The sequence below is a fragment of the Juglans microcarpa x Juglans regia genome, chromosome 4D (genome assembly GCF_004785595.1).
Source record: "Juglans microcarpa x Juglans regia isolate MS1-56 chromosome 4D, Jm3101_v1.0, whole genome shotgun sequence".
NCBI lineage: Eukaryota > Viridiplantae > Streptophyta > Magnoliopsida > Fagales > Juglandaceae > Juglans > Juglans microcarpa x Juglans regia.
The window spans coordinates 26,724,118-26,745,284 of record NC_054600.1 but is presented as its reverse complement, the minus strand read 5'-3'; the positions used below and the strand labels follow the sequence as shown (position 1 = coordinate 26,745,284).

At 35.5% G+C, this 21,167-nt stretch overlaps 1 protein-coding gene and 2 long non-coding RNA genes across 6 annotated transcripts; 2 read left to right on the top strand and 1 right to left on the bottom strand.

Annotated features, from left to right (window-relative positions):
• Window positions 1-2,095: 2,095 nt before the first annotated feature.
• LOC121261425 lies at window positions 2,096-3,229 on the bottom strand. 2 transcript variants are annotated; one of them, XR_005939897.1, is made up of 2 exons: window positions 3,004-3,229; window positions 2,096-2,232 (listed from the first exon to the last, which is right to left on the bottom strand). It is a non-coding gene; the product is annotated as an uncharacterized LOC121261425 (long non-coding RNA). The 2 variants fall into 2 exon arrangements; XR_005939898.1 differs by lacking the exon at window positions 3,004-3,229 and adding an exon at window positions 2,360-2,407.
• Window positions 3,230-3,631: 402 nt separating this feature from the next.
• Window positions 3,632-9,790, top strand: LOC121260720 (probable alpha-amylase 2). Of its 2 annotated transcripts, none has more exons than XM_041162710.1 (13): window positions 3,632-3,869; window positions 4,275-4,351; window positions 4,495-4,528; window positions 5,199-5,236; window positions 5,368-5,494; window positions 5,596-5,822; window positions 5,910-6,055; window positions 6,151-6,263; window positions 7,281-7,369; window positions 7,492-7,614; window positions 8,185-8,220; window positions 9,234-9,332; window positions 9,426-9,790. In XM_041162710.1, the coding sequence occupies exons 2-13, from the start codon at window positions 4,334-4,336 to the stop codon at window positions 9,615-9,617; spliced, it is 1,242 nt and encodes a 413-aa protein (XP_041018644.1). In that variant the 5' UTR covers window positions 3,632-3,869; window positions 4,275-4,333; the 3' UTR covers window positions 9,618-9,790. The 2 variants fall into 2 exon arrangements, with proteins under 2 accessions (XP_041018644.1, XP_041018645.1); XM_041162711.1 differs by having other exon boundaries at window positions 3,683-3,869; window positions 8,185-8,243; window positions 9,426-9,582.
• A 7,818-nt stretch (window positions 9,791-17,608) lies between these two features.
• On the top strand, window positions 17,609-19,091 carry LOC121261654. Of its 2 annotated transcripts, none has more exons than XR_005939940.1 (2): window positions 17,609-18,322; window positions 18,442-19,091. It is a non-coding gene; the product is annotated as an uncharacterized LOC121261654 (long non-coding RNA). The 2 variants fall into 2 exon arrangements; XR_005939939.1 differs by having other exon boundaries at window positions 17,609-18,348.
• The last annotated feature ends 2,076 nt before the right edge of the window (window positions 19,092-21,167 follow it).

The window sequence follows — 21,167 nt, the reverse complement described above, 5'->3', positions numbered from 1 at the left end:
AGAATTTAGGAGCTTTTGGTTTTCAAACTTTCAACCTACTCCCTCCATTTTGAATGTGTAACATTATAGTCATTATTGTTGTTAAAGTTTAACACAATTTTTTGGTATTGATTCCCGAAAAGGGTTTACCTATTTGCTAGGACGAACTCTATCCAAGACTTGGACCAATTTCAGTTTTGAGTTTCTCTTCATGGATAGCCAAGCAACAGCGACAACAGAGGCAAGAACCTTTCTTTCTTTTCCGATCTTGAACCGTTCAATGCACAAGAGGTAGTGGCTTCTGATCTTGCATATATCTCACACAGAAATTAAGGCTTATTTGTCTTGGTACTTGATCCTTTTTACTAGCTAAAGATGTTTAATATTGTTATTGTTTTATTTTATAGCAAGTGGTAAAGGTGAGGATAATGTCAAGAGTTCTAATCTCCATACGTGTAGTTTTTCGTATGTTTGTTTTAGCCTGAATGTAAATGGAGACACCAATTTATACATGTGGAGAATTGTTCAACATTTGGGTGTGAAAAAAATTAATAAATAATAGGAATAATGGAGGCTAATATATGTGATGTCAATCACTTGGATGCGGATGTCCTTTTGCCTCCTCGAAAGCGCCTGCTTGCTGGATTGAAAAAGCAAAGCTCGGAAGCTTGGAAGCTCGGAAGGATAAAACTGGGGAAGATGTGTGTACAACTAGTAAAAAAAGGGGAAGAGTGAAGCTAAAAAGGTTGCTACTAAGCATTTGTACTTTTAGGGATCGGTCAAATCCCAAGGAGGAGACGAATGGGAGAAGCACCCCAATGACTGAGAATAACCTGGGCAGCCTCACTGCTGGCAGTTAACATTATTCTCAATGCAGCCTTCGGCTGATGGCGTGATGCCAATTAGGGCTACACCAGTGTGGAAATGCCAAGAGTTCAAAGTCCCAACTTGTGTCGAACAAAATAAAGTACTACAGTCGTGATGTTCAAATGTAATGTGGTGGCAGGGGGCTACTGTGATGGAAATTGATAGCTGAGGTATTATTAGAAATTAACATATATATGCTGATTGTTTTACTTTTATATGCTGTGTCGCTGCTTATCAAATTAACATATATATGTTACTAGTTGCTGCTTTCGTAAATATAGTACTATTAGAAATGGAAATACTGTTAAATTTAAATTTAATGAAGAGGGATATTGGGTGATAAAAGGCTGCTCCCACGTGTGGACTTTGCGAGGAGAGCATAACAGTTAAACTTGTAACTTTGACTTCTATGACTGAACGGATACCTTCTAAGAAAAGATTACATTAACAAAGCTTAGAATCATCACCACTTTTTCATCTTATAGAGTAAATCCATAGGTAGACTAAGATATGGTTGGCTGAACAAGCATAATTTATGAGAGTGAAATCAAACAAAGTTGGCTTCTTTCTTTTGCAATCCATCTCATCCTCTACCACGCCCTTGTATCGAAGAAAGTTATCACTTGAACTTTGGATTATTTGACAGATGACATCCAAGTAGAAAGAATCAACCAAATTAAGATCCAAGTTTGATTGATTATGGTTGGTTTGTTGGCATAGCAACTTCATTCCAAGTTATTTTTTTACCTCATTAAGCTACCTCTTACACAAAAACCAACCCGGTTAAATTTTTATTTTCTTCTTGCGTACACAACACCAATAGATCGTATCGCATTATAGTGCAAAAAATAAAACAAAACAATCATCTATGATTGTCGTATCGACTTAAACACGTGAATAACATATATATCTAATGTTCTGGTTAGCTCCCAGAGGGTATTTACAGTTGAAGACAAATCTCTCATTCCCTTTATAGAATCATCACCACTTTTTCATCTTATGGAGTAAATCAAAAAATATATCTTATTAGAAAAATCAATCTTATTAGAAGTGTCACAAAACAAAAAAATACAATCAATAGTCAGTCATACAGATGAAGGGAGGGACTCTGGAAAAAAAGTGTGGCTGTACCAATAGTTTTCATGCCCTGTTCACTTAACCCATCTTAATCTCCAGGTTGCTCATCCCAACATTCACGTTTCCCAGATTAGTTTCATTTTTCATCTCATCCTCTGTTGAATTCCTGAGATTGAGCCATGGGTGTTGCAGACACTGCTGAGCAGTTGGTCGCTTCTCTGGTGCAAAATCGAGAAGGGCCAAAGAAACTCTGCAAACTCCCCAGCATCATTCTCTGGGTTGAATGTTTACCAAATGTCAAAACCAGATCTGAAAAAATGGCAGAAATAGACAGATCAAATACTGAAAGCCATAATGAGAATGAAACAAAAATTGGTTACAAATACAACCACAATTGATAGTACTTCCAGAATGATAGTACTTCCAAATTCATTACCACAAATTCATTACAAGAATGATTACCAGAACAAGAATGATGACCACAAATTCTGACCCATTCCAGTCTTCATACATATCTGCTACATATCTTCTAAAGACAAGAATCAACATCCAGGTTCTCCTAAATACTTATAAACACTTCAAAGAGTTCATGTAATATGGCACAACTACCCCTGCACTTGAATTTGAATGTCCAGATTCTCCCTAACAATAAAATTAAAAAAAAAAAAACACTTCAAATCCCATGACTGTCCAGGTTCTATCACCATAGCCAGTATCAAATCCCATGACTATATTTCTTTTGCTTTGTTTATTTTCCTGAGCACGCAGTTCTCTTATAATTATCACTCTATAAGCATATTCCATGCCCATCTTCAATTCAGCTACTAGAACATTGCTACTAGAACATGGGATAAGCATTGCTACTAAAACATGTAATATGCATATTCCATACCCATACCAGTCGAGATCAAATGGACAATAAGAGACTACAAGCACCCAGTCCCAAACCCAAAAAAAAAAAAAATTCATCCTACTTTTCTATGCTTTCACGAAGCCACTTCTTCAGCATTGGCAGTACCAGCAAAATGTACTTTCACAACCCAAACTAATCGAGCATATGTTCCTTCTTTTTAAGTTTACCCGAGTGGGGAAAACTCCTCTGTGGGCGCAGATCTCTGGAGGGGTGATCGAGAGGTGGTGGATCTTCCGCCGATCTTCCGCGGGGTGGTCGAGAGGGATGAAGCACGCTGCGGGAGGGTGGTCTCGTCACGCGGGGTCGTCGCTGCAGAAGAGGGAGGGAGGATCGTCGCTGTAGAAGAGGGAAGGTGGACTCAGGGAACAGTAGATTTCGAATGGGGAGATGAAACCCAGGCCACTGCTGAAGAGATGAAACCGAGGACTGCAGATTTTGAATGGGAGAGGAAGGTCTCGTCGCTGAAGAGAAGAGGGGGTTTAGGCTGAAGAGAAGAGAGGGGGAGAGAGAGAGGAGCGGGGCTTGTGTCCGGTTTAGACACGTAAGGTGTGCTTTTGGCTAATGCCAAACAGTGGCTGATGCCAAGAGTTTTTGTTTGTATAATCGAATCGACGGCTAGAAGTAGCTGGACTACGTGAAACGCCTTGTAGCTCCGAGTCAGCGAGTTCTACGGCGCACGCTTACCGTTGAATATGAACATTCCCTTCCCTCACCACGTAACCATATGCCGAAGGAGCCAAAAACGATTGATATCCCACCATTTAAAAAGACGATTCCTTTTCCTTTCATTCCAGACTTGAAATTCGGAACTGGCGGCTTTAATTGCTTAAAAGAGAATCGTATATCGCTAAAATTCGACATTCTCTTATCGCATTTTTTCCCTTTTTTTCCCCATGGAAATTTTCTTTGTATGGTTGGAACTACGTGCTTCCAATTTGGTGGTCTCGCCCGAATCTTCCACTTTTCATTCTATTTATTCGACCAAAACGCAGGCACTAACCCATGCTGCAATCGTAACCTTGAGCTCTTGTTGGTATGTGGCAATGTCTAAAAATCTCATTTGCATGTTAGAGAGTTCATCTACATTTTCTTGTTGATTTTTGTCTATTACAATGCCTGTGAAATCTTACTGCATGTTGAAAGAAAATCTTAGATTTCAACTGTTGCATAAGTATTGGGTTTTCGTATAAAACGAAAACGTGTAAAGGATTAAATAGTAAGTTTACAGATGATAGCAACATTTATATGTTAATTATGCTTTGTTTTTCGGTTTTTCTTCAATATTCGCATTGGAATCTCGGCCATTCTATCTGGTTTATGGAAAGTAGTATGGGAGTGAAAAAGGAGTTAATAATGATATGTTTGTGCATGGCATCCTTCCTTCTCGTTCGTTTCTTTTGACATCCAAAGGGGCCTCTAAAGTTTAATGTGGATGCAGGATATCTCTTTGTGCTGTATATTGTGCGATCCGGTTTCACAGCGTCTACCTGATTTGCTATGGGTTACAGCAGCAATGTATGAATCCTGTTTTTCTCTCTTAATAGAGATGCTATCGTTTTTTACAATTGTTTCTTCATATATGAACTGTGTTTCAATGTAGTTTTTTTTACATGAATTTTACTTTTCTTTCTCTAACCTTATCGTTTGTTTGCTTTAAGGATATTGATAAGAGTAATCAGCAGAATGATCTCGGTATGCTACTTTCTAAACCTTTTAGAAATGCATCTTATTTTGTCATATTTCCTAATTTTTCTGAACCCAGGCACATATCAGCTTTGATATTTGACTAATGAGAACAATTTAAAATGGATTAAGTCATGCAATTTTGACATAAAAGTGTATACTTTCCTTGAGAATGGAATTTAGTATTTTACAATGACATCGATGCTGTGTAACCTGTATCTCTGAGGTGACATAGTTTAGACGTAGTAATTATCTGGCGTTTCTATGGTTATGCTTTTAAAAAAAAATATTGAATAGATGATGAGAGCTAAAGGGTTGTGATATTCTTTGCATGTTTGGATAGATAGACTCATATAAGTGTAATAATCAATAGCCGAACAAGAAATTAACATGACCCATCATGAACTTTTATTGGTCAAAATCAAGAAAGGATTTAACTGCAACTTTTAAAATTATTTAGGAACCTGATTATTGACTGCAACTTTATGAACATCAGGGACTAAGTTAGAACCTTAGATGTTTTTCTAGGATTAGAATAGGTGTCTGTCCAGTTTTTATTACTGAAAGAAACAAAAGCCTGAATCTGTAAGAGTATCTCTTTCTTAAAAATTAGTATTTGTGAATGGAATACATCAATCTTTCTAGTGATTCTAAACTATGCATTTGGACTTTTTTGCAGGTGCCATTGTAGGCAACGGAAGAGAAATTCTTTTTCAGGTAAACGTTATGAGGATGTTGCCTCATTCAACCTTGTTTTATTGGATCTTAGCTAGTCTTGAACGTTTAAAAGTTAAAATTACAAAGAAAATTGAAGCACGTTGATGATGACTGAAAAACATGCTCTACAGGCATTTAATTGGGAGTCTCATAAGTATGATTGGTGGAGAAATTTGGAAAGGAAAGTTCCTGATATCGCTAGATCTGGATTTACTTCAGCATGGTTGCCACCAGCAAGTCAGTCCTTTGCACCTGAAGGTTGGAGGCATCAATGCATAATTAGACATCATGGATTATCGGTTAAACAGATATTGCTCATCTCGTTTACCTTGTTTTGTGTCCTTTCCTCTTAATTTTAGGTTACCTTCCACAGAACCTTTATTCCCTCAATTCTTGTTATGGTTCGGAGCACCTGTTGAAAGCATTACTTCAAAGATTGAAGCAACACAAAGTTAGAGCAATGGCTGACATAGTCATCAATCATCGTGTTGGAACTACCCAAGGCCATGGTGGAATGTATAACCGTTATGATGGAATCCCTTTATCATGGGACGAACATGCTGTCACATCTTGTACTGGTGGATTGGTAATAAGAATTGTTCTCAATACATGAAAAAAGTTTGGCACAGTTCATACTATTTTTTTTTTCTCTCTCTTAACTGTTATATTCCAGGGTAATAGAAGCACTGGGGACAACTTCCATGGGGTTCCAAACATTGATCATAGCCAGCAATTTGTTCGGAAAGATATTGCTGCATGGCTCCAGTGGCTACGGAATAGTGTTGGCTTTCAGGATTTTCGATTTGATTTCGTAAGAGGGTAACTGTTATCCTACACACTGAAAACAAGTACTTGGTCTTTTCTTGGATGTACTTGCTACTCATACTTAATGTCTCCTTGATGCTTTCATTTAGGTATTCAGCAAAATATGTGAAAGAATATATTGAAGGAGCTAAGCCAATATTTTCTGTAGGGGAGTCCTGGGATTCTTGCAACTACAATGGTCATGGTTTGGACTACAACCAAGGTATACTACTCCATTCGTGTACTCTTTTTATGGGAGAAGTGATGTTTGCATTGTGGAGTGCGCGCGCTGCACAATCCTTTTGTAAAAAGTGAATAAATACAAAAAAAAAAAAAACTAATTTTTTAATAGTGGACCCCACTTTTTTTTTAAATGATTGCATATTCGACGACTGTATGTAGCATTACTCTTTTCATAGACCAAAAATTGCATGCTTATTTTTAAGAAAGTAACCTGAATTCTGAATTGACAGCTTTGTGATTAATTTGTCTGCAACTTAGAAGTTGTGAAAGGAAAATGGAAAAAGATAGAAAATAATAATTAAATCTTGAGGTTGATTGCATCAATAGATGTTACTTACAGTGTTGATATACACGTTTGGTAGGGCAGATTTACTAGTTATTTTCGGTTTCGTGAGCCTGATAATTTTAAAATATGAAGTTATCATGGTTTGCACTATTTCAGCAAACTTGATATCATATTCTGTTAATCTCTTTATATGAACACGTACATTTTTATACAGTGGAAGATGGACTTGCGATAAAGGCTCAAGTTTCTCAAACAATTGGTCATTTGATAAGCGTTGCTTCTCATTACTCCATGTTAAAATGCCTGCCTATTGGGCTAGGATGGTTATTTTCAGTCCTTTTAATTTTCCCTGGGTACAGGAGCTTATTTACTAGACTAGGAGTGCAATAACTTTAAGATATATGTGGAAGTCTGGATTCTATTCTGCAATAACTGCATGGTTTCAACTATAATAAAAATTCAGAAATGCTACCTTGCCCATACTGAAGCTGTGCACTTGGCTGCTTCATTTGCCGGCCAGAGAGATCTCATGTTGATGTTGCCTCTTCGCTGATCGATATTGTACTAGTGTCTAATTGAACAGCCTTCTCCAATGGCGCATCCCACCTGTTTTTAATGGATGAAAATTTGGCCTAGTGCTCATGATACCATTCAATCTTTATTGAAGCTTCTGATCTGATGTTTTTTTTCATTCGTAAATTCTACCTGCAGATAGCCACAGACAGCGGATAATCAATTGGATTGATGGCACTGGACAGCTTTCAACTGCGTTTGATTTCACAACAAAGGGAATTCTTCAGGTGTTCCAAATGTTGTAACCTATACATGTAGTATTGGTTAAATTAGATCAAGAGCTACGCTTTCCATTGAGGTCTCATACATTCCATTAGAAACTATATTTTTTTTATGTATTTCTTTGTAGGAAGCAGTTAAGGGACAATTCTGGCGCCTTCGGGATCCTCAAGGGAAACCACCAGGGGTCATGGGGTGGTGGCCTTCAAGAGCTGTAACATTCCTTGATAACCATGATACAGGCTCAACCCAGGTACTTGATGCTCTTTGCTATTGTTACAGGAGTGCTGAGATTGTTTTTAGATGCTTGTAGGAGGTTATTGCACTTGCTTCTTGTGTTCAGTGCATGTATGGAGAATATATTTTTTTTTTATGCATGAAATTGCAGCAAACAGGATAGCATCTCCTGATGCCTGGTGGCCACCTTTCTGTTGATACTTATATCTGTTATTCTTTTGCTCACGATCAAATTGTTATAGACTAAGCAAAATTTGACACATGCCACGAATCACTGGAAATAAAGTTTAGGCGGTCTTTGCGCCTAAGGTTGGTATTGAGTAAATCCAGGCTATAAACTGGAAGGATTAAGTTTCTTTCTGTTGAGCCAAGAGAAAGAATTGGTTCCTGGTCAAGTCCCAAATGAGGTCTGATTTCTATGTAATATGTCACAGATGTGATCATTCCTACTCTGACATTACAGGACAACATAATCTATGATTTTCTATTTTTCAGTAGTATTGTTATATATGCTTATTTTGTCAGATCTTCAGTTTCACTGGTAGAAATTATGGAATCACTCAACATAGTCATTTTATTCTTGCAGGCTCATTGGCCCTTCCCTTCATATCACATCATGGAGGTACGTGAACTTGTTGTCTACGTGTAATATATCTACCTGGTCTCAAGTTTAATTATTGGAGTCCAGAGGTTCTTTTTTTTTCCTATTAACCTTGAGTTCTTTACAAGCAAAGGACTTGCTAATTAATCATCCAAATTTGATCGTCTATGTCACCTGGTTACTAATTTTCCGTCTCAATCAATACCAAAATTTGTATCGGTTCATAGACTTTCTTGTTAAATCTCTTCCCCTCTCAGGAAATTCAATAGTTAGCTAGGGAACTTCTGGATAGATTCGTAGCTACAGTAGACGACTGTACCCGAGTCCTCTACTTTAGTATTTCATTAGCAGAGGTAAAAGCCTGGGATGGGGTTATGTACAACTTAGCTTCAAATCTTATCAATTAAAATGATCGAGAAAAATTGGGGAAAAGAAAATGAAAAAACAAAAGGTTTCTCATGCTTTGGCAACTCAATCAGAAATACTGAATTCATATTCATATTCCTACCAGTATGAGCGCCATACCATGTTAGATTCCCAATGCCCATCAACAAGGAATAATTGAGACACAAAAATCCCGTTGGTTGGTCTCATTTCAGAGGTAAGAATTCAATTTCTTGTTCTTACTGAAAGAATAATATCCCACATGGAAGAATTCAATTTTTTGCGCGGTTAATTTCACGGGTTCTTTCTGTCAAGGTCCTGAACAGGTAACCCACCAGCTGACAGGTTTTTTAACTTAAAACGTGCAGGGTAATAACCTTATAGTTTTTAGGCTACCCACAAGCTTTTTTCCCATTTGATGGCTTCTGAAATTGAGGATGACTAATAGTAGAACTTCATACTACATTTTCTGACAATTATACTCTTATTAGTAGGGAATACAAAGCAGAAGTAATGTTTTTTTTTTTCCCTTCCTGTTTAAACTTAAAAGTAATATTCTCATCACTCCCCCTTTTGAAGTACTTCACCCAAGTCAAATAACACTCTTGAATGTTGGCAATGCCTTAATTATGACACTTTCATTTATGTAGGGCTATGCATATATTCTCACACATCCAGGGATACCAACTGTGTTTTATGACCATTTCTACGATTGGGGCGATTCCATCCATGACCAGATCGTTAAACTGGTACTTTTTTTTTTATTTTATTTCCCCACTTATCGAGTTGTCCTCGGCGAGAAAAATTCCTCCATACTGAGCATTTCAAATATATGTATCCAGATGGACATTCGAAAGCGTCAAGACATTCAAAGCCGATCATCTATTAGAATTCTGGAGGCACAGGCAAATCTCTACTCTGCAATCATTGGCGACAAAGTGTGCATGAAGATTGGTGATGGGTCATGGTGTCCAACTGGCAGAGAATGGTCATTGGCAACTTGTGGCCATAGGTATGCAGTATGGCAGAAGTAAAGCCTCTAAAGCAATATTATCCCTTACCCATATCTATTTTGGGATTGGCCTCGGGGCTTGGGCTTTTCCCCTTTAGCCATAGTATTACAAATTTACTAGAAGAATCGTACGTTGTACTGGGTTTTCATTTACCGTCTCTAATAATAATATAATAATATCAAATATTTCTGGAAGCATGTTCTTCGTGATCTGGGGCAAAACACGTTGCTTCTTGCTTTATGGAATAGGATTTCTAGAATGTTTTTTTCCTAATAATGGGTGTCGGTTTAGTAGTAAGAAATTACCCTAGTCTGATTTGATGGATTGGATTAAAGATGTCGAATTCAAAGTCTTTATGACAGGCCAGATAAAATTTATAACCATTATTTCTGCACACGGCTTATTACTACGGCCACTTTTTATCTTTGATAGAATTGAGGTCAAACTAAATTTCAAGCTTATCACGAGGATTTTTTTATTTTTAGACAGAGTTATCATGAGGATTTGATCAGGAGCTAGCGTCTACTACTCTCCACCATACATTTTTTCAGCGAGTAAAAAAATGAGTTTGTTCCCAGCCAGCTCCTTCTGATATCATGAAAAGAAAGATTCGACATTTTGATTCCGGTCTAATCTGTGATCTTCCTATCAGCATAAGTTGTTCAATTTGAAATGCATTTTGCCATTCGTTTATCACCGAAGGCCAAGGTGAATATTTGATTAAGAAAACAAAAACCATTTTTCTTTGCTTTGTTTGGATTTTTCAAACAAAAAGTAGCTGCCATCAGACTTGCCTCGTTTGGTTACGAGACGGGATGAAATATTTTACAGAACGTTTGAAAAAAATATTATTTTTTAATATTATCTTTATTTTAAAATTTAAAAAAATTAAATTATTTATTATATTTTATGTAAAAGTTTAAAAAAATTATAATAATTATAAGAGATGAGATGAAATAATTTGATTTGTTCCCACTGGGAGCTACAGGCGCTGATAGCTCCCACTCCCACTTTTTATTTTTTTAATATATATATTTTTACTTAGTGATTAAGGATGTATTTTTTAATAATATTATATTTTTTTAAAAAATATTTAAAAGTATTAAAAAATACATATATGAAAAATAAAAATAAAAACAAATCATAAGACTAACGGTAGCTCCTGTTGGTGGCTGGGAGTGATGGCTGTAGAGTCATCCTTTGGATAATACTAGAGTCACCGTTGAGGGCTCCTATAAGGCTATTTTATGTGTTTATTTTTTTACATAGATTTTTTAACACTTTTTAAATATTTTTAAAATATAAAAAAATTTACATCATTAAAAAAATACTTCTTTAATCACGAAGTAAAAAACTTTAAGAGAGGGAAAATTTTTATTATTATTATTTATTTACTTCTTGATGTGTATTTTTTTTAAAAAAAAAATTTAAAATATCTAAAAGTGTTAAAAAAAATCTATTTAAAAAAAGAACAAAAAAAAAAATACATAATTTTACATAACCATACCTCATAACGTTTGAAAGAGAGCCTATATATGGTGATAAAAGTCCCGTACGTATGCTGGCAAAACAGCAAAGTCATGCATCTTAATATAATATAAGCAGGTTTTGGGAACTACGATCTTTCATTATTATGATCAGATGCAGGCTGCAGCTAAGGAGTGAAGGTGAAAATTAGAGCTAGAGCTAGAGCATGCATGCATCATCAGAGTATCAAAGTCATTCAATCCAAAATCTAATATCGTCTTATTTTGTGTTCCTTGAATTGTGAGAGAATCCCAGAGATCAGTATAGATTCCCATTTGAGGGAGAGGGACAGATTTTTTTTTTATTTTTTTTTATTTTAATGGAATATTAAGCTCGCCATTTGAGATGATGATCTGTAGATCTTGTACGTGGATGGGCCCCGACGTATTGGAAGGCAAGATAATAATGGGACAGAGAGAAGAGTCACATGGCCGAAGTAGAGCTAGAAAAGAGTCTCCCGCATCATCATAACCATCGTCATCGCCCTCATCATTCCTGCTTTGAATTGAAACTCTTCAACTAGACACCTAATTGGCCACATGACCTCTCTTCTCTAACATTCAAACCAATAACAAGCCACTCTCTCGTGACAGATATACCCAACATCAGGCTTATAAAGAGTAGATCATGGGATCTAATTAAAGGGTCTATTGTATTTTGTTGTGAATTTTTTTTTTTTTTATCATTTCACTTATAAATTTAATTATTTAATAATAAAAAATATTCATGCATGATTTCAATTTAATCGCAGAGGAGTCACAGGAGATGATCAACTTCATCTTCATGAAAAAAAAAAAAGAAAGAACAAGCTTATGTATAGAGCTTATGTGCTCATATCAACTGAAACCTCATACAAATTAATTTGCTGAACATGGGTGTAGCACCCACTGAAGCAACGACTACGTACCAATCAGCTCGTGAGATGCATGTGAGACCTGCGATGGAGCGAACTGATCACCCGAGTTTGATTTCTAATATTTTTTTCAATTATAAACTAAACTTGAATTGAACCGTACGTACCTATTTACACTTAATATTGCACTTTGGAATTAAGGACTTGGCGCTATTCTCAGCAATCGGCCGGCCTAATTTTATGTTTCTCACGAGACATAAAGCCAAAAATACAAACTACCACCTAATTAATTTAGCGATCTTTTAATCACTTTTTTCTTGGAGAGCAAGTGAGTTCACCCGTGTGCTGGTGAGTCATGACCAACGATTTGATATCTATAGTTACTGATACATATTGGTCTGTTAGATTTTTATTGAGAATTATACAAAAACCATTTTTCGTTTATGTGGCAAAGCATGACTTATTGACTTGAATTGATTATGTGTAGATGTTAAACATGCCGTTTTGTCGTCCCATCAATACCTCAGCGTGACACACTCGTTTGGAAGTCAAAGAAGCCGGTTATAAGTACAAATAGTTACAGAATCCAAACTCCTGCAAAAACAAGTAAACGCTGCCCTTCGACAGGGAAAATGCAAAAGTGAAAGAAAGAAAATAAAAGAAAAAGAAAATAAGATAAGATGGGAAAGTTGAAACCTCGATCAGAACATGTAAGACCTAACTTTAATGGCTTCTAATTAGAGATCTCCACCTCTGATTGACAGTAAAAGTGATCGATGTACAAAGCTGTGAAAGTTTGTATTTCCAACGATTTTTATCGGGTTTGTTTTATATACTTTGGCTTAGGAGTTGAAAGAGAGAGTGGAAAACGCTCCAAAAGTCTAACATGGCAGAGATTCTTTTCTCTCCTACTAAACCAACACCAACGGGCACGACGGGCATTCTTTTTGTACAAAGAAAGAAAATGCAATGATACTTGATAAAAGCAGATACATGACTTGGTAAAAGCATATACACCTGAACCCCAATAGCTCACAATCATGAAAAAGGGGTGGATTTCCATGCATCGAGCTGTGTAATAGGTAAAAGTAAAAATTTCTCCTGCAGCTCTGCCTGTTCGTGCCTGGCCGGTGCTTTGGTTTCTCGATCATGTTTGAATTTTGATAACTAGTACGTATATTCTCTACTAAATCTCGGTTAGTATATATTTGCATTTCACTGTTGTGTCCGCCTGAGTACTGTACGTAATTTTCTTCCCCTTCTGTCGATATCAAGAACCCAACCCCCCCCCCCCCAAAAAAAAAAAAAAAAACAAAAGAAAAAGTTTGATTAGATAAATTGGAGTTTTCTCTATAAAAAAAAAAATGCCGCCAAGATAGAAGAAATTCGGAAATCTCGATTGTTGAATGTCTTTTTGTTTAATATCTTGGACACCATGACTTTCTTTGTAAAAGAACACCAACGGTCCCTACCATAGCACCCAACCCTAAAAAAGCCTTTTCCGAAAAGGAAACAGATTAAAGAAAAGGAAGGAGGATAAAAGTTTTACACTACTGTAGAGTTGCAAAGAGCGCAGGGTACAAAGCGCATGAACTTTTTTGAAAGCATAGGTTTATGCATAAAACTAAAAGAAGCGTGAAAAGTCATGTTGTTTCTCGCGTGAAAGTTTCCATGTATAATATTACAGAACTTTTTTAGTCTTTTGCTTTGCTCCGTTACATTGATGGCGTTAGATAATGACAATTCGACACATGACCATCGCAGGCTGCAGCCTGTAATTCTTCTTCTTTGTGTAGGCCAGACGGCCTTGATCCACTTGATGACAAAATGGAAGAACTGCAAGAAAGTTAAGTAACAGTACTAGTACTGCGTTTCAGCTAAATGAAAGTAAACTGAATATATACATGATCATGAAGTGGTCTTCATATCAAGTACTAAGAGCTTATGGTCTTCATTTTGTTTGTTCCATTTCATGCATGGCACGTTAACAATTAACCCAAAAGAAACTACGAAAAGATAATGCCACTCCTTTGGGTTCTACCCACCAGGGATGAGGCAACTAGTACTGTACCCTAGCTAAATGTAACGGAAAATTGGAGTAACGTCGGTCATATATTTAAGTGAAACCAACATTACATGGAGCAAGTTACTGTAAACAGGATTAAAAGAGAGAAAAAAGAAAGGACAATTTCCTGGGTCAAGAGTATGGTTCCATTAACTTTGAACTTTTAAGGTAATACTCATCATGTCATATATATATATATATATAGTACGTACCAATAAACAGTCCTACAAAACTCAACGAAAACCTAGTTATCCAAGTCATTTTTTGTTTGCTTATGTGAGAGAAGTTAGTAAAGGTGAAGCAAACGTACCCAGTTTTCGAATAACTTTTTTTTTCCATGGTAAAAGCTGCTAATTAACAAAAATCGCAGCAGCTCTAACCTTTATTAAGATTTACCGATAAAACATTATTCTTAACTTCTCAGTTCCCAACGACTCAATCATGGCTTAGACAGCAATCAGCTGCAGAACCAGTCTGTGGCTCACAGACTAATGGGGTGTAAACAGCTGGGGATGGGAACAAAGTCGTCAGCATCAGTGCTCTATATAAACTGATCTGGGTTGATTTCTTCTGTGTTGTCGAATTCTGAATTGAATATAGGTGAAATTAATTGGGTTTGGTTGAGGTGGTAGATATGAGCAATAAATAGTATGACTATATTGGATTGGCCTAATAAATACACACGCGAAAACGTATATATATAAAATAATGAGTATTTGTGGAACTTTTGGTATTATAAATAAATATTGATAGAGATGATGTAGAGGGAGCTGGTGGGTGTTTTTAAGGAGCGTGGGTTGTGGGCGTGATGAGTGCGACGTATCGATCGACAAAATGGAAGATTTCTTCATATCTCTATCTCTGTGCATGTCCATATAGCACTTGTGACCGTGCTAATTTATTTCTTTTGCTCTTGTTTTTCTATTTTCGCAACAACAGATCAACACCCACTTTGTATTTCAGTCAATGAAAAAGGAGTGTGTGTATATATATATATATATATATATATATTTGGATTATGGAAGACATGAGTACTGCTACTAATTAATTACCATTATAGCTGGGACTGGGAGAGAATTGACCTATGTTTGACCTTTTAATCGTATTTTTTAGTGCTCCTTTAGGTCAAAAGGAATTGTGGATTTGAATTCTCATGTAGTTTCTTCTTCTGTTCTTCTAAAGGAGTGGAGCGTACCTAGGATTCCACACTTAGTGGTTTAGTAGGACCCATGACTGAGAAGGTTGGCTCCCCCACCATTGCTGCTGATCCATTAAACTCGGTTGAAAGCTTATATATATCTATATATATATATATATATCACAATTTGCTGGCCTTATATAAAATATATAATTCATGTTATGTATTATATATATAGAGGAGTAGTCAATTCATTTTTTGATCCGTCAAAGTTATACAATCTTGATGATCTTGAGGTGACGAGGCATCTGTCAAAAATGAAGAAAGTATAAGCAGATTAGATCACTGAGAATTGAGTAGTTGGTTGACTTGGAATAAGGTTAGAAATTAAGAAAGGAGAGAAGAAAAAAATGGGGAAACATAGAAACTGATTAAGGATAATGATGGTTTGCAAGAATAAGTTAATTTATGGTTGAAAATCATGTCTTAACAAGTGACTGTTATCGCTTTAGTTTTTCAAGAATCAAACTGATGATCATGATTCTTAATAACATATATAATTGAATCATGGTTACCATTGCAAGCAAACTATCTTAATTATTTCACTTCAATATTAGTCACAGTTTTGCATCCCAGTGAAAATATATCATGAAGAATTATATAGCGATTAATATACAAATCCATTTAGGACTTGTTTGTATATTAAGATGAGATAAGATGATTTTAGATGAATTGAATAAAATATTGTTAAAATATTATTTTTTAATATTATTATTGTTTTGAAATTTAAAAAAATTGAATTGTTTCTTATATTTTGTGTGAAAATTTAAAAAAATTGTAATAATGAGATAGGTTGAAAATATATGTTTTTGTATTTCAACGGATCTTATTTCTTTGGGCAGGATACAAACTTGTATTGATCGATCAATTTGTGCATAAATTATTAATTAGATATATTACAAGCTTGTATAACACTTTGTAGAAACAATTCATATTGCATCAACCAAGTAGATGGAAATTAAAGAAAGTAGATGGAAAAGAGACGTAAACACATCTTACAAAAATAAATTACAAACTGAAATGGTAGTCGGTATAATATGTTAGATGGCTTTATAAAGGAAAATGGAGAAAGCATGCACGGACACTCTTTTCTCTCTCTCTTTCTCTGCCTGACGTGGGAGAGAGGACAATTTGATTGATGGAAATGAATTTATATCTCAAACAGTATCTCGAAAAAATAAATAAGTGAATTGATTTGGGATAATAAAATATTATATTTTATTATTATTATTATTATAAGATTTAAAAAATTAAATTATTTATTATATTTTGTGTTAGAATTTAAAAAAATTATAATAATGAGTTGAGATGATTTTAAGTTCTAAGCGTACCTTGAGATGAGTTGAGATGTGTTGAGATAGTTTGTAAATAGTAGAATAAAAGTTAAATTATTTATTATATTTTGTGTAGAAATTTAAAAAAATTATTTTAAAATTTAAAAAAATTAAATTGTTTATTATATTTTATATGAGAATTAGAGAAGGTTATAATGATAAGATGAAATGAATTGAGGTAGATTTTAAATGCGATCGAAACTATAAGTTCAGTGTAAACTGATAGACACCGTACTATGAAATTTCCAAGTATATATGTGTGCTGGACACTTGAAAAATGCATCACACCTCTTGCAGATGTATATATAAGAACCCGATAGGTTATATTTGCTCAAAAAATTCATTGAAAATACTATTCAAATTAACTACAAACGAATCCATCATGTATACGCCAATTATTAATCCCTCTGCTGGTGAGATATGTTAATGTAGATAAATCTTTATTTTTGTCAGCCTGTGGTGTATCTTACCATATTGAAGATAGACGTTACGTTGTTCTTCTAATTATAATTCCATTATTAATGCTAGCTAGCTGTTGAAAATTGAGAGAAAAATAAACAACAGTGGATTATTATTATATATATATATATATAATTATCCCAATTGGAACGTATTTTTCTATAGATGACTGAGACATGAGCTTTCACAAAACCTCATAAGAATCTCTTTACTAATTTTCTTGAAACATCTCACTTTTTTGTTTTGTTTTTTGTTTTTTTAATTTAAGTAACGTACGTGCGAGGATCGTGATCTTACCATACCCAACGTCGGTGCAGATGGGAGATTAAGGTCTCGTCTGTTTTGAGAAAATTTGTCGAACTCATTTTATTTAATTTTATTATTATAATTTTTTTAAAATTTTTATATAAAATAAAATAAAAAAATTTAACATTTTCAAATTTTAAAACAAAAACTATAATATTAAAAAAAAATATTCTAATAATATTTTATTTAATTTTTAATTTTAATCTCAATTCATCTCATCTCCAACTTAGAGTTTTCCCTTAATCTGAAACTGATCACTTGTCATTTTTTCGTCACTTAGCAAAGACTCTCAGTTCCCTTGCTTCTTGAGAGAGATAGAGAGAGAGAAGGGGGGGTTGTGGCTTTCGGCATCAGAAACGAGGGAGGAAAAGAGGTTAAAAGGCGTGAGAAAGGCAATAAAAGGCCGATTGAGGGGAAAGGAAGTATAGGGGTTTCGTATAGGAACCAGGGGGAGGCTGAATAATATTATGATCCTTCTGAATATGCCACACACACACATACATGTGTATATATATATATGAACCCTCCAATCTGTGATTATTTATCCATCTTTCGAGTCCAAAACCACCTGATCTCCTTCACTTACCTTCTCAATTATTAATTACACCCTGCATACTCTCTCTCACTGTGCTTGCCCCCGTCGCATCTTAAATAGAACCCCTCTATCCCCCCATCTCCTTCTACCATGTAGTTATTGCTCTCTTTCTCCGTTTCTGTGTCTCTGTACGAGTTCATGTGCATATCAATGTGTGCGCGGATCTTCAATGGTGAATACAAGGGCAGTGCGTTCATGTGGATTTAACAAAGGCTTTCTAACAGAGTTTATTGGCATTCTGTCCACCTCCCTTGAATAGAAAACCTCGTCCTCTCTCTCTCTCTCTGGAGGTGGGCATACTGCCAACTGAGCTCTGTTGGCTTCTCTTTGTAAGATCCTCGTGATATATCTCCTCCATCTGTTCTCTCATGTACATGATTGACATCAAGGTATAGAGCAGCATGCATATTCCATGGTAAATCATCATCTTCTGTTGGCTTCATCCATTTGCTTTCTTTTTCTTTATTTTATGTTACTTTTCTGATAATGAATAGTCATGCAATTGCAGTTCCAAGGGCGTGATGCTTGTCTACTCAATCATCCGAACTCCACTTTTGTTATGTTTCTAAATAGGAACAGGAAGAAATTAAGATTATTTATACCTAGTTTTATTTCTTCTTCATGTCTGTGTTGCAGGTTCTTATTTTCTGCTTAAATAATCTTTGTATGCACACAAAAATCATCCATGAACTCTCTAGTTTCTGTTTGATCATATGCAGATCTTGTGTGGCTGCATCACTTTGGGAACCCCCATTTAATGTTCTATTTTCTGGGATCGATGTGTGTGTGTGTGTGTGTGTGTTTTTCTCTCTCGTTTCTTTCATGTACTGCGACCTAGGGTTTGTTTTGGGCATGTTTTCTTTCATTCTGATTCAGGAAGGTTCAAAGATCAAAAAGCTTTCGATGAATGAAGGTCTCCCTAGCACATTTTACACAGAAAAAGTTAAAAAGCAAAGATATTGAAAAAGCGAGGGTATAGTGGAAACGGGGAAGAAAGATCACATTATTCTGTTAGAGCTCATGAGACCGAAATGATGTCTCCATTGAGGGACTAATTGGAACTTGTTTTTGCAATGATCTCCCATGTTTGTTGTCTTATATGTATAATCATGGTGATTATGAGATCACAATAAAAAAGATCAGGGTCTTAAGATTTCAGTCTTCATTGCTTCATGCATGCCTGCCGTTCAATGACAGCTATAATTTAATAATTATTAATTTGTTTGTATAATTATATATATATATATAGGGCAGCTGCAGACAGCCTTTTACTGATACTGAATACGTAACCCTACTCCTTCAAAAAACTGTATTCTTAGGCTCATGATTGAAGACTGCCAGTGCTCTTAAATAACGCGTAATTTATAATTGCCCACACTTTTATAGCTCGCAGGGAAAAACATCATAATATTACAAAGAGGAGGTAATTTCTTGGAAAAAATAACATACAAAGAGAAGATCAAAAGCCCTTCTAACCAGCTAATCGCCATAAAAGGTAGGTACAGACGATACAAATCCCTCGCTCGATCCGACCTTGATCTGTTGTGGCAGTATTTACTCGTTCTTATATGTCTAGTTTGATGGAAGAACTGTCAGCTGGGATGGATGCAGATCGATGTTACTACATGAAGCATGAAAGGACTTTGGTGGGTGGGTATGTTTTCTGCTGATCTGTAGCTAGCTAGGTAGGTGGTCAAGCTAGCTAGAAAGTAACTTTGATGGCTCGGCCCCTCACTTTTCAACTTTCTTAAACGCCTTGAGCAATGGCCCTGGCATTATTTTGCAGCAATTTATATCTAACCTCCTCTTTTTTTAAGTCCTTTGTCAATGAATTTTGAATTTATATATAGTCAAACCTACGTCTTTTTCTGATCAGATCCTTTTTTATCTCTTTATCGCACACGTTTTCTGCTCAAACTTAAATCCTACACCTACGTACATTCAGTTAGAATTACGAACATATATTAATTAGCATAATTAGTAATATTTTGTAACAATTTTTAGCATAAGCATTGTCAAAGAGTATTCGGAGTTATATATATGAGTCATGCTATACAGAAGTTTCATATTCTACTCTGCACACTAATAAGAGAGAAATTAAGAGAGAGAAACTAAGAGAGAATTCTGGAATACCTCGTTACATTAAAACAAAAAATATTTATAGAGCATTTATACTGGAATAGAAAATAAACTAAAGAGCACTCTAGCTTACAGTGCACGTGAGTGTAGGTAAGTGAGAATTAAAAACTAATACAATATATACTAATAGACCCCCTCAAGCTAGAATGTGAAGATTAAGAACACCCAGCTTGCACAAAAGACTATAAAATCTATCGAAACCTAAAGATTTAGTAAAGAAATCTGCTAATTGATGTTTAGAAGAAATATGAAGAGTTACAAGATCTTTATTTTGAACCATATCTCTAACTATATGGCAGTCTATTTCAATGTGTTGAGTCCTTTTATGAAAAACTGGATTAACAGCAATGTGAAGTGCTGCTTCGCTGTCACAATAAAAAACTGGTGCTGATGAAAAATGGACCCCAAAGTCATGGAAAATAGATAGGAGCCACTTGATTTCACAACAGGTAGAGGCCATAGAGTGATACTCAGCCTCTGCAGAGGATTGTGAAACAGTGACTTGCTTTTCAGATTTCCAGGAGATTAAAGAATCCCCAAGAAAGATACAAAAACTAGTAATTGAGCGTCTAGAATCTGGACAGGTGGCCCAATCAGTCCCAGAAACCTTTCAGCTGCAAGGAAGAGTTTGTCCTGCAGTAGCCTTGATATATCTCACAACTCGAACTACTGCATCATAATGTGACTAACGGGGCTGATCCATGAATTGACTCAAGGTGACAACAAAAAAAGATAAGTCAGGTCTAGTAAGAGTTAAATAAAAAAGACGACCAGTTAATCGTCTATAAGAAGCTTGATTATCAAGTAAAAGATTTAACAGCAATGTGAAGTGCTGCTTGGTTGTCACAAGAAAAAACTGGTGCTGATGAAAAATGGACCCCAAAGTCATGGAAAATAGATAGGAGCCACTTGATTTCACAACAGGTAGAGGCCATAGAGTGATACTCAGCCTCTGCAGAGGATTGTGAAATAGTGACTTGCTTTTCGGATTTCCAGGAGATTAAAGAATCCCCAAGAAAGATACAAAAACTAGTAATTGAGCATCTAGAATCTGGACAGGTGGCCCAATCAGTCCCAGAAACCTTTCAGCTGCAA